This window comes from Drosophila kikkawai, chromosome 2R (assembly GCF_030179895.1).
Source record: "Drosophila kikkawai strain 14028-0561.14 chromosome 2R, DkikHiC1v2, whole genome shotgun sequence".
In the NCBI taxonomy this organism is placed as follows: domain Eukaryota; kingdom Metazoa; phylum Arthropoda; class Insecta; order Diptera; family Drosophilidae; genus Drosophila; species Drosophila kikkawai.
The window spans coordinates 2,270,547-2,287,829 of NC_091729.1; the positions used below are offsets into that span (position 1 = coordinate 2,270,547).

At 41.9% G+C, this 17,283-nt stretch overlaps 1 protein-coding gene across 21 annotated transcripts in view; it reads right to left on the minus strand.

Annotated features, from left to right (window-relative positions):
* Positions 1-17,283, minus strand: part of LOC108081755 (transcriptional regulator ATRX homolog) — a 596,348-nt gene that overhangs the window by 463,339 nt on the left and 115,726 nt on the right. For 16 of the 21 annotated variants that reach the window (XR_011444416.1, XR_011444415.1, XR_011444417.1 and 13 more), the window contains 2 exons: positions 8,196-8,389; positions 7,985-8,122 (listed from right to left, as the gene is read on the minus strand). The exons of 2 other annotated variants lie outside the window; for them this stretch is intronic. Coding sequence is in view for 11 of the 19 variants with exons in the window: in XM_070283631.1 (XP_070139732.1) it covers positions 7,985-8,122; positions 8,196-8,389 (332 nt within the window). In the remaining 8 variants the exon portion in view is untranslated. Of the gene's footprint in view, positions 1-7,984; positions 8,123-8,195; positions 8,390-17,283 lie in introns of those variants that run through there. 3 more of the 21 variants (XM_070283642.1, XM_070283641.1, XM_070283644.1) reach the window with 2 other exon arrangements.

A 17,283-nucleotide genomic window follows, 5' to 3' on the forward strand; every position in this document is an offset into this window, starting at 1 on the left:
TTTGTTATCGAGTATCTAGTATATAATATGTAGATCTATCGATTATCGCTCCAATGAAGTAGCTATTAGAATAATGCATTAGAGCGCCATATAGTCGTCTTGCTCGCACTTGTGTAAAACGCTATAGCGCTGTCAAATCTTTAATGAAGTCTCTAATTAATGCGGCTGTGTCATATCAGCATAAATGAGAAAAGGCGCTACTGTGCGTCGCACCCACGCGACACACAGAATGTGCGAGCCGAGAAAATACACTGACAAAAACTTTTTGAGTAGATCAATATCTTCAGCAATTTTTGCGTGCATTTATGTCCGCCTAAGAAAAACGACTGCAAAAAAAATCCAAACTTTTTTCTTTAGTGCAGAAGTCAACGCTAGCCGCACAGTTCCCTTTAAAATTGTTCTTGTTTTTGGGACGATGTGCGAGTTCGGGTCGCTTGTGTTTTGTTGTTGCAAACTCGGGATCGCGGCGATGGGCTCGCTACCTGCGCCAAAGGTCAGTGTGGTTGTTTTTGTAAATCTTCACGGTTCGCTGATCGCGAGCACTGCACTTGTGCGTCTGTAATTGTGCGACATGCTGGCGCCTCCGAAAAAAGATAACGGTTTGAGCAGCGTGAGCAAATTGAGCCACGGCGTGCCCATCGCTGGTCTATACCATATCCTTCAAAATGTTGTTATTATTTTTCTATACCAAGGATCGTAAATAAGAGTTGCTTGAGAGCGGGTATAATATTTGTATTTTAAGTTCGAGGATTTCTATTCACATTTTAAATTAAAAACAGTCTATTATGTCTCAAATGGCCCTTATTTGCTGTTAATGGTTGATGAAATCAAATATAACGATTTTTAGGCTCAAAATTTAACCAAATTTTCAGAAACAAGAATTTTTTATCAATTTTAATTTTAAAAAATACCAAAAAAATCGATATATCGATATTTTTTTATGATATTTTTTAATATCATCGAGTTATATTTTTTTAACAGCAAATATCATCAATACGATATTTTTTTTAAAAACCAACAACCCTAAAGTGTTATTAATCCTAATGGCCCTATGATACTCTAATGCAGTTCTCATTAATCAGCTAGTTCATTATTTAAGAAGTGAATAGAAATCATCGAACTTAAAAAAACAAATATTATACCTGCTCTCAAGCAACTCTTATTTACGATCCTTGGTATAGAACAATAATAAAACATTATGAAGGATATGGTATAGACCAGTGAGTGGTTTTATTTAATACAAATCTATTTATAATGATTATAGAAAAACTCGTTCGGTTACATCCTGGTCTGTCATACGACTACGGGATTCACAAACAACACACTTTATAGCAGAAGCAAACACTTCAGATGAAACCGAACTACCAGGCGTGATCAGGCAACTTAATGCCACCTTCGCTAGCATGGGCATAGTTGACATTTGGGAGATCCAGAATTTCATAGGGCTTGTCTCGCAACTACAAAATGACATTTTAAAGAAAAGCTGCATTTCCTTTCTTTCGGAACTCTTGACTTCGAAGTTTTATAGTCTTGTTGTGCAGATATAGAAAACTTTCCTGTATGCTTAATGCGACCATGTCCTCTTCTCAGCTATCTATTTCTAGTTCAGACGAAGGCAGTGTTTCTGTTTGTTTATTTTCAACCATCTGCTTAATGATTTCATCGGAGACAATTTTCACGAGAAGAGACATATCGAAGTATTTTTTTTTTGAAACGATCAAGCATAGTAGCTTTCAACAGTAAGTTATTCTGCAGCAAACTGTTGGGATTTTCCCCCCAACGCAGGTGCATGAGTATCCGGATTAAATAAGTAGACTTTAGCCGTTTCGGATTAATACATATACATAAGTTTATTATATATTAAATGGAGAACAAAAGAATGGCTCGCATGATCGACTGCTCTTGAAACCACGCCGCGAAAGACTGAAATCAAAAGTGTGGCCAGTTGAGAATAATATGCTGGCCAAAACGGTCCTCAGATGGAGTTACCAGATTGGTACTTTGGATGAGGCGCTTAATTCGACAACAAACCACTCAATCGGTTTTCTGATATTTCTAGAAGCGTATCTTTTGTTAGGATGCCCTCAGCGGTAACCATAGTAGCTTCTTTTAATTTTGTGTTAATCATAGAAATCATAGGAATCACTAAACTGACGGTCACGTAAGAATCTCCGCTCACGTTATCAGTGGCTTCTTTAAAAGGTTTGAAAACATGGCCAAAAAAACGCGACAAATATTCAGCTCCTCCACTGAGATCATTTCTGGTAAGTTGCCTGAGGTTCGCCTACTTAAAATAACAAATGCCACTTCGTCAGCTATCGCAAGGAAGGCGTTAAGCATATACAAGCACGAGTTCCACCGAGTGTCCATCTTGGTGCTTACTTTTTAAATGTGATAGTAAAGATTTCTATACAGTGATAAAATTAACTTCAGCGAAATGCACATTGTGCCTGAAAGTTATTAAAACTAGTGAAAACTATAGTAAGTTTTCACTAGTTTTAATAACTTTCAGGCACAATGTGCATTTCGCTGAAGTTAATTTTATAGTGAAAACTATAGTAAGTTTTCACTAGTTTTAATAACTTTCAGGCACAATGTGCATTTCGCTGAAGTTAATTTTATCACTGTATAGAAAACTTACTATAGTTTTCACTAGTTTTAATAACTTTCAGGCACAATGTGCATTTCGCTGAAGTAACTTTCAGGCACAATGTGCATTTCGCTGAAGTTAATTTTATCACTGTATAGAAATCTTGTGCCGAACTCATTTTATGCACATCCATCATTTTCACTTTCTGGCTTAAGAGTGACAAAACATAAAATATCGGAAATATCATATCAAAAAACTATAATTATCGCCTATTTTTGCCAAAAAAATATTGCGATGATAATATTTGTTTTAAGAGAAACAATATCGATATATTGATATTTTGATATATTTCTGACATCCCTAATTAATAGTATTAAAACACTACCGCATTAATTACAGATTTTATAGAATATTTGACAGCTTCATAGGGGTTTTACAAGTGCAACCAAGACGACTTTATGGCACTTCTAATGTGTTCACGCCAGGAGGCCCCCTGTTCCCCCTCTGCCCACCGAGCGTCCAAAAGCTCAAGCGCTTCCAGCTTAGCAACGCTCACCCGCTCTCCGCTCCTCGGTATTCCCGATCGCACGCTCCCGTGTTCCCGATCGTCGCTCGCCTCTAGGGACGGCTACGCCGCTCTAATTCACGGTTCTCCCGCTCTTCCGCTCTCGCGCCGTTAAGCTGGGCTTCTCGGCCGGCAGCGGGCCCTTAGGCTAAGCTAAGTTTAGTTCCAAATTGAATGCGAAAATATATGTATGCTACGGGCACTCCGCCGATGTCATTTTTCGACCCCCGAATTTCTGGACCTTTTTTCTGCGTTTTTGTGCTTCGTGGGATACTTTTATTGATCCCTTTGCGGAGGATTTACCAGCCACCCCACTCCTAAACATGGTCCTTCGAGCCGGATAAGGATATCGTCCTGGAATCCTTTTTTTCCAGCAGCTTGGTGGTGCCGCCGCAGAAAAGATAAGTAAAAAGTTTCCTCCCGTCTCTAATTGCCGGTCGTCAACAGTTGTCCGAAATTTAAATTTCACTCAACCTGCAGACGATATTTTTGTCAACTCCTAGTCCGAGTTTTCCGACACCACGGCAATTAGACAACTTAAAAATCATTTCCAAAGCCAATTTTCCCCACTTCCATTTGCCTGCACTTCGTTCTGCAACGGCATAATTATCGCCGTTTTTCTTCCACTTCTTCGGACCCGTTGTACATTTCTCCGTACATACATATGTTACATACATCCCAATACTCGGCCGTACATTAACGGATAAAACGGTCTTGACATACATACATGTAATGTAAATCGGCGCGCATTACTCCGCGAGTTGGTTGGTCACTTACTTAGAGTGGTAATTGACATCCTCAACCTTCAGCCGAACAATATATAAAAAATTATAATAATAAAATAAGTGAAAGTGTGTTTCAAGTCGAGCGCCGCGGCAGTGAAAATTCTACAGTGAATATTTCGTGTTGCCGAATTCGGCCACCTACCCGAGATTTTATTCTCATATGTATATTCGGTCACTGTGTGTTTCCCGCCGCCTCGATATTTTCTTGAACACAATTCCTTCAACTTCAAATAATACAGTCCACTTCTCGACGCTCTACTGTACTTATGCCAATATATAAATATATTTTCGGCCTCCAATATTTTTTGTACGCCCTCACAACTCCAGTCCAGTTCTCGGGTTTCCACTGTACAAAATATATTTTCTGCCTTCAATATTTTTTTGCACGCCCTCAGCAGTTCCGTTATCGGGTTTCCACTGTACAAATTAAAGACAACTTTTCCATACATATTTTGCATGCTCATACAATTGCATACGTATTTATATTTTCTGCCTTACATACAGGAATTAAATAACCATCAAACAATAACAAAAATAACCAAGATTTTGTCTCCACATCCACACAACCGCCGCAGCAAACGTGTTGTTATTGTTGTTGTTCCTCAAGTTCCGTTTTGGTCTCTCTCCTGAGCTCTTCACTTAGGCTGTGTTTTGCCGACGGCTTTTCTTAAACCAAACTTCGATTTATGGTTGTTTTCGGACCCCCGCACTAACCGCCGCATCAGCCGTGCTGTTGTTGTTGTTGTTTCGGTTTCTGTTCCTTTCGTCTCTCATAGGCGCCTCACTTATGCACTGCTTTGCCGACGGCATAGCCCAGTGAGTTTTCCCCGAGTCAAAGCCAAGGTTTATATTTTAATTCCGCCTTTCCGGCTCCGTATTAATTACGTGCAAATATGTAAATAATTCACATTAATTATTTCCGACATTAATAATTAATTAATTTTTTTTTGTTATCACGGACTATAATTAATAAATTAATTTTCCAATTTAGACAAACTCCCCTTCCGAGCCACGAAATATATATAGACATCTCTGCTTCCTACTCCACCACGATCACGGACAGTACGGTCTACGTTCTGGTTGCCGACTCTGCTTTCCACTTCGAATCAGGCATCCTTCGCTCAGGTCAGTCGACAACCGCTGATCCGCCGAGTCCCAAATTGAGTTTGTCTACTGGAAACAACAAAAAACCACTGCCAACCCAAGGGCAAAAAGCGACAAGTCCGTCGATTCTGGTCCCGTTCCTTCGCCAAGACTCACTCAGTCGGTTTCCAAAATGGCTCAAAATGCCCTAGACATCGCCCTGCGAAAGTTCATTTCGACGACAGCCCGTGTTAGCCAATTCGAAGCTAACATCCACATTCCGAGCGCTCCTGACACGGAGAGGTTTTCCCCCGCCATGTGCCGGATCCATCGGGACCAAATTCGGGCCCTGTGGGACAAGGTGGAGAAAAGCTATGAAAGCTGCTCCGATCTTCTTTCCGTGTCCTCCGACAGTACAGCCACCGCCACTGAGCTTGAATCCAAGTACAGTGAGTGCTACTCCGTATATTCGAGGTGTCTTGTACAGCTGCAGGAAATTATCGACAAGGCCGCCTCCCAGTCTATTCAGGCTTCCGCCCCTGCGCCCACACCCCCGTCCATGGGTTGTCGATTGCCACCAGTGGACACCGAGGTCTTCACAGGCGATTATCTTCGGTGGCCCACCTTCCGGGACCTCTTCACGGCGATTTACATTAATAATTCCCGACTTACGCCTGTGGAGAGGTTATTCCACCTACTTTCGAAGACAAGCGGCGATGCTCATGCCATCGTTTCAAAGGCCCCTCTGACCAACGAGGGTTTCGTCTCAGCATGGAGCAGCCTTTCCGACCGCTTCGAAAATAAGCGCTTGTTAGTCAACAGTCAGTTAAAGATTCTTTTTAACATCCAGGCTGTTCCTCAAGAATCCGGAGTTGCTCTAAGAGAGCTGCAAGGCACAGTTCAAACTTGTTTGACCGCCTTACAAATATCCTCCATTGAAGTCGAGGCGTGGGACTGCCTTCTTGTGTATATGGTCTCCTCGAAGCTTCCCGAAATTACGCTTTCCTTGTGGGAGCAATCAATTCGCAATAAAGCCGAAATTCCGACCTGGAAGGCGTTGGACGCATTTCTGACTGAGCGCCATCGCACTTTAGAGGCCATCGACGACGTCAGGCCTAGCGGCTCTGGGTATCTTCCGCCAAGGTCATCAAATGCTAATCCACCGGTGCGTAGGCTCGATTCACGCGAAGTTAGGGTGGCTCCAACACCGAGAAGGTGTAATCTATGTTCCAGAGAGGACCACCCTATCCGTATATGCCCGTTTTTCCTGGACATGAATGTCAATGAGCGGACAGACTTCATCCGAAAAAAGCAACTCTGCTTAAATTGTTTTTCGCGAGGGCACCAGCAACGGGACTGTACTAGTGCCCATTCCTGCTTTACGTGCCACAGCCGGCATCACTCTCTGCTGCACCGCGACAATCCAACTACTAGCGTTCCAAGACCCTCCGCTCCATCTAGTCCTCGACCTGCACCCATCCAAAGGGTTTCCTCGTTCTCCACACGAGTGACCACTTCTGCCGATTCCTCCAATTACTGGGTTCCGTACCACGACAGCAAGAGCAGACGTTCACGGGGTATTTTTTCCTACCAATGCCGAGTCTGCCAAGGGAACCATCCGCTCCGGAAATGCCAACAGTTCCTCAAACTCAGCGCTGAGAAGAGGCTTCGTGCGGTTCTCGACCACCGCTATTGTTCTAACTGTTTGGCCCACGAACATTCCGAGGGAACCTGCCGCAGTGGTGACCGATGCAAGACGTGCAATCAGCACCATCACACTCTCCTGCATCCGCATGACCGTCCAGAGCATCCACTCCGCTCGCAGCATCGGTCTCCCCCATACTTGTAGTTCTACTTCATTTCTTCATGTTTTGACCATTACTCATCTCCATGTCATCCTCTTTCATCCAGATCACTTACGAGGGCTTCCACACACCGCGATCGCTCTGGAAGGCAGACGTACTCGAGGTTCTTAGTCCTACCGTTGCCGAGTCTGCCATCCTGGTTCATCCGCTACGGAAAGGTCGACGTCTTCTAGCGCTCAGTACCGATCAGCTTCGATGCGTCCTGTTCACGGCCTCCGACGCCTCCTAATCATCATCCGCCTCTCCATGGCAATCATCCGCCTCTCCATGGTACTCGTCCTTCGCCCCACTCGTCGCTCCGGCATCAGCGTCCTACGGTGCGATCTGATGCGACTTCACGCTCCTCCACACCATAGTGCTGCACGGGTTTATTGCAACCCGAGTGATTGCAAGGGGGGGGAGAATGTTCACGCCAGGAGGCCCCCTGTTCCCCCTCTGCCCACCGAGCGTCCAAAAGCTCAAGCGCTTCCAGCTTAGCAACGCTCACCCGCTCTCCGCTCCTCGGTATTCCCGATCGCACGCTCCCGTGTTCCCGATCGTCGCTCGCCTCTAGGGACGGCTACGCCGCTCTAATTCACGGTTCTCCCGCTCTTCCGCTCTCGCGCCGTTAAGCTGGGCTTCTCGGCCGGCAGCGGGCCCTTAGGCTAAGCTAAGTTTAGTTCCAAATTGAATGCGAAAATATATGTATGCTACGGGCACTCCGCCGATGTCATTTTTCGACCCCCGAATTTCTGGACCTTTTTTCTGCGTTTTTGTGCTTCGTGGGATACTTTTATTGATCCCTTTGCGGAGGATTTACCAGCCACCCCACTCCTAAACATAATGCAAGTTTTAATGCATTGGCAATGTATTAGCCACAAAAACCTATATTTTTACATAAAACATATACTAGATTACAATTTTGGACCAAAAACAAAATGCTGCTCTAATTAAGAAAATTTTAATTGAAAAGTATATTAGCCAGTTCATTAAAAGTCCTTAAAAAAATATTGAGAGATAAAATCCGCTTCATGGAGAGGATTCAGAGTATTGAAATTGGGGGAAAATTGGATGAAACACAATTTATATGATACTTAAGATTTATATCGAAACTTACATTCTTTTAGATTATTTTGGATGGGAGTTCCTGTTAATATGATACGTTTTGGAGTGTTAATTTTTGCAACGGCAAGACTAACAGCAGACTTGCTGTTTTTTATAATGTGGCCTTCATCACAAACTACTATATCGGCACCTAAAAAATAAAAAATTTAAGATAAAGATTAGATATACAAAATATATATATACTTAATACAAATAAATCTTACCAGGCTGTAGGAGATATTTTTTCACTTTATCACGAATGTTTTCCAATTTGGAAGTCGTTCCGCACCCTTTATATTTATATGAGTGATAAAATACTAGGGCCCGAAAAGCTTCATAACCCATGAGCAAGCAGCCAGCCTTTCCTTTCGTAGACAATGACCATTCCTTAAGAACCAGCAACTTTTCCGAAACATCACTAAAAATAAGGGCAAGTAAACATAAAGTATTAAACCAAAAACCATAACGGCCCCCTCCTTAATCTATTTTACGATCAAATCAAATTATAATGCTGTGGAAAATAACACACTTGAAATATTTTAAAATCAATGGGTAACACAGGAACACAAAATTAAACTTTGTGAAATTTCCACGAACCATTTCAAGTTTTCCATGATATTTAGGTGCTCCTAAGTAAAAGTCCCATACAAAATTATTTTCCATCACCTACAGGTTCCGTGGTATACCTAAGAATACAAAAAACCTATGTTTGCCGACATTTGGAATTACGTGGCCTATATAATTGGAATTACCTATATTACTTTCGGTAAGACCTACTCTCAATACATCACGGCACTACTAAAAAATAGTCCCAATTGTGAACCATTGACCATGTCTTTGGAATTCGACGCCAAAGTTGAAAGTATACCATCACCTGTAGGTGATGGAAAATAATTTTGTATGGGACTTTTACTTAGGAGCACCCAAATATCATGGAAAACTTGAAATCCTTAGCGATGCGCTTACAGACTCATGTTATTTTACATAGGCTTAACAGAATAATCATCGGTATCTTACAAGTATCGGCATTAGTGTTAAGTTATCGGTATAGCCGTTAAAGTATCGGTATAGCCTACTACAATTCGGCCATCCTGACGATACGGATCCCCTGATCCTGGTTTCTTATGAACTAGACATTATTTGTATCAATTTGTTCAACAACTTATCCAATAACAATATTTTAGTATACATTATTATTTTAATTATTATTATCTTTTTCTTTTTTTTCAAGTTTTTGTCTGTTTTCCTATCCAAGGTCTTATGTTTTGAACACTCCATACACCCTTGTATGGATTTCGAGAAACTTGGAAATCTTCAACATCTTTTAGCAAGAACCTATCATTACGCAGTATTTTAGCAATCACGTATGGGCCTTTGTTCTTCGGGATCAACTTCCTAGCAACTCCCGCAGTGCTGTCGAAATTTTTGACCATTACGTAATCTCCTTTAGCATAATCCTTTGGCTTTTTCTTTGTTTTATCATAATATGTTTCGTTATATGCCTGTGCTCGATTTTGATTTTCACTTGCCAGTTTTCGAATTTCCTCTAAACTTTCTACTTGGGCTGTGTCGTTAATTTCTTCTAATTTCTCCCTAAACTCATCAATTATTTGACCTTTCTGCTCTACACCAAAGAGCATCTTACTAGGAACTTGTTTGATACTTCTGTGTACGGTGTTGTTAAGTGCATATTCTACTTGTTCGATTACATTATCCCAGTGTATACCATTTTCAGGTTCAGTTAACTTTGCTATCATTGGTCCAATTATCCTGTTAATCCGTTCCACTTGTCCATTTGCTTGCGGAGAACCTGTCACTATTTTAAGATGTTTAATGTTTGCTTCTGTTAGAAATTGTGCGAATTCGTTAGATGTGAAACAACTGCCTCTATCAGAAACTATACATTTTGTTCTAAAGCTTTTAGAAGTCCTAAAGCTTTTAGAACTTCTTTTGTGCTTGTTGTCTTGGTTGGATATAATCTAACGAATTTCGTAAATCCATCTACTATAAGAAATATGTGTTTATTTGCCCTTCCTGCAGCCACTGGTACGTAATGGTCGATATGCAATAATTCAAATGGTTTATCGCCTTTAGGAATGCTGTGAAGGAAACCTTCCGATTTTCCTGTGTTTGGAGAAAAAGCTACACATTTTAGGCAATTCTCAATGTGATTCTTACATTTGCCTTTGATATTTTTAAACCAATAGCTCCTCGAAATAGCGTCTACCATCTTATCTCTACCAATGTGACCAAGTTCATTATGATATTTGTGCAAAACGGGACCTTCCATGTCCTCAGGGACATAAAATAATAAACGATCGTCATCTGTTTTTCTGTACACAACGCCATTTCTCATTTCAAACAGTTTGTGCTGATTCTTTTCTAACTCTTCTTTAATTTGCTGTATTTTAATATCTTTTGATTGACAGATTAAAAGGTTGTCTTAAAAACTAGTGGTTTCTACAATCAAAATATTTCATCTGCTCAGAGCATCTACGTGTTGCATTTTTGTTCCGGATCTATGAATTAGTTCATAATCATAATTTTGAAGTTCAAGTGCCCATCGGGCGATTCTAGGATTCAGTTCGACTCTGTTTAATGTCAACGTTAAAGAATTGCAATCTGTTAATATTTTAAAATGCCTCCCTTGCAAGGGTACAAGGCCTTGTAAATAGATCCGAAACCTACGCAGTGCGTAGATAATAGCCAGAGTTTCTAGCTCAAAGCTGTGATACTTTGCTTCAGTCTCAGTACTTCGTTTCGAAAAATAGAAATTTTCTTCAAAAGAAAATTCTTTGTCTTTCTTTAAAATGTCATACAGAGGCTTAGCTAATGTAGAAAAATCTTTTATGAACCTTCTAAAATAAGAACATAGTCCTAAAAAAATTTGAACGTTGTGCACTTTTTCAGGAATTGGAAAGTTTGTGATTGCATCGATACCTCTATCATCTGCTCTGATTCCCTCTTTAGTAATAAGGAATCCAAAGTACTTAATGCTGGATTGCATGAAATCGCATTTGTTCATACGAAGCTTTAACTTGTTACTAATCAGTCTTTTAAACACTTCTTTTAATGTTTCTAAATGTTCTTCTAAATCTGCACTGGCTATCATTATGTCGTCCATGTATACTATGACCTTGTTTTCTCGTATTAAATCAGCAAAAATTTTGTTTACAAAGCGCTGAAATACTGCTGATGTATTCTTGATGCCCATAGGCATCCTTAAAAATTCAAATTGCCCTAATGGAGTTACGAATGATGTATATTTAACTGAATCATCGCCAACGAACACTTTTTTATTCACTAACTTGTCTAAAAGATTGTCTGTTAAAGGTAACGGATAATTGTCCTTTATTAAAACTTTGTTCAATTTCCGATAGTCTATGCATAAACGCAAATCTCCTGTTTTATTCTTTACCAGTACAATGGGAGAGGCATATTCTGAATCACTGTTTCGTATTATGCCTTTGTCTAAATATTCGTCTAATATTCTCTGAAGCTGTTCCTTTTCACTAAAAGAAAGTCGCCTAGGTGAGCAACTGAAAGGTTTGGATTTTTCTAAACAAATTTTCATCTCGCATCTGGTAAACGGAGTATCTGGTCTCTTTGCGTTAACATATGATTCTTGAAACATCTTAATAAATTTGCACTTCGTTTTATAGCTTACATCGCACCCACAGTTGTAGTCTGAAAATTGATCATCAACTACGTTAATGTTTAGCATCTCAGTTTCAAAATCGTCTGCTAAAATTTCTGTTTTTTCATTAATAGTATCGCTCTCTACACTTTTTCCGTTATGTGTTTCCTGTTCTCTAAAATTTCTTTCAACATTTACACCTCCTAGTAATTTTCCTATAATAGTTGACTTTTCTAATAATATTTCCTCAAGAGATTCATTTTCTAAAAATTGTTCCTTAACAGTTGCATTTTCTAAACATTTTTCCGTAACAGTTGCATTTTCTAAAAATTTTTCCGTAACATTTTCTAAAGCTTTTTCCCTAACAGTTTCATTTTCTAAAGATTTTTCCCAAACAGTTTCATTTTCTAAAGATTTTTCCCTAATAGTTTCATTTTTCATAACAGTTGAATTTCCTAACAGTTTTTTCATAACAATTTCATTTTCTAAAACAGTTTCGCTGGAGTCGCAATTGGCTACTACGGCAGTTGCTAGTTGCTGATCCTTTTCCCCATGTGCTTTAATCGAATTATTAATATCTCTATTAATGTTGAGGGTGTCTATATTCATGCTCAGACCATATTGATTCATAAAATCCCTTCCCAGAACTACATCGTGTCTCATAGATTCATTAGCGACGACAATCATCTCAAATTTAATCTTTATTTTTCCTTTTAAAATGAAACAAAACGTTTTTCCAAAAACTTTAAGTTGGCTTTTGTTTAGCCCATGATACACTTGATCAACTGCTTTTAATGCTACTTTAAATGGAATTCTTGACTGCTTAATGAATGAGATCGCGCTTCCTGAATCAATGAGACATTCTGCAACAATAGGTAAATTATTGAAAGAAACGAAAAAAATTTGTAACCGTCTTACATAGTCGTTAACGTTGCTGCTGTTGTTGCTATTCCTCAGACGGCATTCTCCCACAAAATGGCCTATTTCTCCACAAGCGAAACACGAACCAGGTGCCCTTGCTGGCTTGCGGCAGTCCTTGGCGAAATGGCCCTTACGTCCGCCGCCGCCGACATTGACTTCTTCGGTGCGTAGACTCCGGCTTGTTGCGGAAGGCGTACATTGGCGAATGCTAGTAGCATTTGCTCCGGATTGGCGAACCTTTGGATGCGAGCTTGATCACGCAAGCTCGCCGACGGGATTCCCTCGATGAGTTGCTCCAGCAGTTCCTCCATATCCATGTTGATGGTTTGGGACATCATTACCTTCTCTTCGAAATACATTGTAAAACGCTCGTTCCTTTGCCATTTGCGTTGCTCAAACTTTCGACGCAGCTCTGATTTGGACGCTGTTTCTCCAAATGCAAAGATTAGTTGCTCGCGCAGCCTGTCGAAAGACTCCAGTATTCGAGTTGGGTTGGCGTGTAGCCAACGCTGTGCATTGCCTTTTAATTTGGTAACGAGCAACATTCGTAGGCAGTCATCATTTAGATGGTAGATCTGTCCTATGTTTTTAATGTGATCCACCCAGTTGCATGCGCAAATATTTCCTTCAAAGTCGATGGCAGCTTCCTTGGCATAAGAGAGTGATGCCGCTGGTCCAGCCCTGGTAAATGGTCTCTCTCCCTGGTTGTCGTCGGCGTTGCCACATAGTCCGTTTCTGATGGTGAATTCTGGGACGTTCACATTGCCGGCGTTGCCACTCAGTAAAGTTCCAATTGGGTTCGCAGGGACGCTCAAATTTCCGCTGTTGCCGACTGCCTGATCTTGTTGTATTTGTATGGCGTCGCGCGTCTCTTTTTGCTGTTGTGTGTGTGGCGATGCGTGTCTCTTCTTGCTGATGTTGGTCTGTGGCGACGCTTGTCTCTTCTAGCTGTTGCATTTGTATTTGTTGGATGGCGTTGAGCTCCTCGATTTGTTGTTGCTGTATGGCACCGCGCTCTTCTGCTCGGTGCAACGCATTTTGCTGCGCAATAAGTGCTGTCCGCAGCTGCGTGATGATTCCAAGAAGTTCGTCATGCTCTGGAACATTCTCGGAAGCGCCTTCCTGCGACGTCGCATGCCCTGGATTTTTAGGATCGGTGTTGACCAACTGGAGTCCAGTGCCGGCGGCGCCAGGCTCATCTTCTCCGAAATTCTGGCCGGTTTCTTCGTCTGGTACTTGGCCTCGAATTTCAAGCGGTATTTGCCCTAGACGAGCCATCAACTCGGCTTTTGCACCTTGGGTTGACAAACCCAACGCTGAAAGCCATCTTTTTAGCTGGACGACCGAAAATGCGTTTAAATTAGCTTCATTCATGGCGTAGATTTGACCACTTCTGAATTTGTGGTAGACAGAATATACTTTCACGATGGTTTCTTTATTTCACGACATCTTACTTTTACGCCGACACACAGAATGCCTGCCTTAGCGATGCGCTTACAGACTCATGTTATTTTACATAGGCTTCACAGAATAATCATCGGTATCTTACAAGTATCGGTATTAGTGTTAAGTTATCTGTATAGCCGTTAAAGTATCGGTATAGCCTACTACAACATTAATTTAAGTAATTTAAATTCTTCAAAAGGCCAGAATTTCTTCCTCACCCGAGCAGCGACGGATTTTTCGTACAACCAATTTTTTATACTCTCTTGGGAGGGGAAATTCCGTAAACGATCAGATTTTTATACGCTCTGGGCGCGACGGCGGATGCCAAAATACACGCATTACCCCGGCCACCCATGTATAAAAGCGAATTAGACTTTTACAGAAACGGGTAGTGAATCCCTCCGTCCCGTTTCTATGAGAAAATAGTACTCCTTTCTTAGGGAAAAGTCGGACTGGGATGTACAGTTTGACAGTTACAGTTTTGCATTCCCAGCTTTACATTTTCTCTACATCTACCGAACGTTTATATTGCAGCTATATGATATAGTTGTCTGATTTTTATGAAATTTATACCAAAATTCTAGAATAATAAAATAAGCTTACATCCTGCAGTAAATGAAAAAACGTTGAAAAACAACGAAGTTATAGTTTTTTTCCTATTAATTTCCCGATCGTTCCTATGGCAGCTATAAGATATAGTTGTCCGATTTTCATGAAATTTTTACCGAAATTCTGAAAAAATATAAAATAGCTATATCTAAAAAATTGTGAAAATTGTGAAAAACAGCCAATTAATAATAATAATTTTTTTTCTAAAAATTTATCGAACATTTGTATGGCAGCTACATGATATAGTCGTACGATCCGGCCCATTCCGACATATATAGCAGTGAGAGTATATAGAAAACTATATGCAAAGTTTCATTCAGATAGCTTTAAAACTGAGGGACTAGTTTGCGTAGAAACAGACAGACGGACGGAGGGACGGACAGACGGACGGAGGGACGGACAGACGGACATGGCTAGATCAACTCGGCTGTTGATGCTGATCAAGAATATATATACTTTATAGGGTCGGAAAGGTCTCCTTCACTGCGTTGCAAACTTCTGACTGAAATTATAATACCCTGCAAGGATATAAAAAACACACACACACACACACACACACACCCACACACGCCATCGAAGTGGTCACCAACTTGGCCGCGAATGCCATCGCAGGCACTAGATGGAAAAACGGCGCTAAGGAGTACTGCCTAGTGGTAACGCTGGACATCCGGAACGCGTTCAACTCTGCGGATTGGAGGCGGACACTGGAGGCCCTCGAAGCCTTCAACATCCCCGGTTACTTACTAAGGATTATCCGCAGCTACTTCAGCGAGAGGACACTCATCCTGGATACTACCATTGGCACCAGATCGCACGAGGTCTCAGCCGGAGTCCCGCAGGGCTCCGTCTTGGGGCCTCTGCTCTGGAATACTATGTATAACGGAGTACTAAACCTCCCGCTATCCGAAAACACCACCATAGTCGGCTTTGCCGACGACGTGGCGCTGGTGGTCGTAGCGAAGGAGCTAGCAGAGGCAGAGTCAATGGCAAACAGCGCAATCCGAGCGGTTGAGTCCTGGTTGGCAGTCGCTGGCCTTGAACTGGCCTCACAAAAGACGGAAGCAGTGCTGATATCTAGCAGAAAGCGCGTGGAAACGGCCGAGATTCGGGTTGGCGGCCTGCCAATTACCTCGCAGCGCGCGATAAGGTATCTGGGCGTCTACCTGGATACCCGCCTCTGCTATAGAGAGCACTTGGAATATATCCACGGAAAGGCTAGCGGAACAGTAAGAGCCCTCTCTAGAATCCTGCTGAACACAAGAGGCCCCAAGCAGTGCAAGAGGAAGTTGCTCACGAGTGTCGTCACTTCCCAACTCCTCTATGCAGCCCCGGTCTGGGCGGAGGCCGCAAATGTTAAAAGCTACGTGAGGGGTGCGGAAGGTACCTACCGCCTGTGCGCCCTGAGAGTAGCGTGCGCCTTCAGGACGGTTTCCGACGAAGCGGCCCTGGTCATTGCAGGGCTGGTGCCGCTGGGAGAGCTAGTGCGAGAAGCCCAGGAAGCCCGTCTCTCACGTGAGCCGGACAACCCTTCGGAAAGGCGCGAGGCCAGGGTCAGTGCCAGGCGCAGGAGCATCGCCCGGTGGCAGTCCAGGTGGGACAATTCTACAAAGGGCCGATGGACTCACCGCCTGATTCCGGACGTCCAAAGCTGGGTAGGCCGAAAACACGGCGAGGTAGACTTCTACCTGACACAGGCACTTAGTGGACACGGTTGCTTTCGAAGCTACCTTAAAAGATTCGGCCACGACACAGAGGACCACTGCCCTGAATGCGGGACTGGAGTGGAGGAGAACGTGCACCACGTTCTCTTCGATTGCCATCGATTTCACCACGAGCGGCTAGCACTGGAGGAAGTCGTGGGCGCCGCCATCGGAGCTGATAACCTGGTCCCCATCATGCTTGCCAGCCAGAAGGCCTGGGACGCGACAGCCACGTTCGTGGCTAGCGTTATGAAAACGCAGAGGACCCTGGAGACGGAAAGAAGGATGCGAGCGGAGTAGGTGGCCTGTACCTCGCGCGAAGCAATGCTTAGCGGCGGTACCGCGCGACCATGGCCATCTACACCGTTAATATAGCACCATTCTACCCAACAACCCGCAGTTTTCGCTCTTTATGTTGTTATTTGTTTATTTGTTGTTTAGCAAAATGTATGTTTTAATAAATGGAATAAAAAAAAAAAAAACCCACACACACACAGGGACAATGTTTGTTTACTCACAGTGATTAGACGTGTTTTTCCGAGCTCCAAAAGAAAAATATTGTAGACAGCTCGAAAGACATTAAAAGGTGACATTACTATTTGTGAGACAACTTAATAGTACTCCTTTCTTAGGGAAAAGTCGGACTGGGATGTACAGTTTGACAGTTACAGTTTTGCATTCCCAGCTTTACATTTTCTCTACATCTACCGAACGTTTATATTGCAGCTATATGATATAGTTGTCTGATTTTTATGAAATTTATACCAAAATTCTAGAATAATAAAATAAGCTTACATCCTGCAGTAAATGAAAAAACGTTGAAAAACAACGAAGTTATAGTTTTTTTCCTATTAATTTCCCGATCGTTCCTATGGCAGCTATAAGATATAGTTGTCCGATTTTCATGAAATTTTTACCGAAATTCTGAAAAAATATAAAATAGCTATATCTAAAAAATTGTGAAAATTGTGAAAAACAGCCAATTAATAATAATAATTT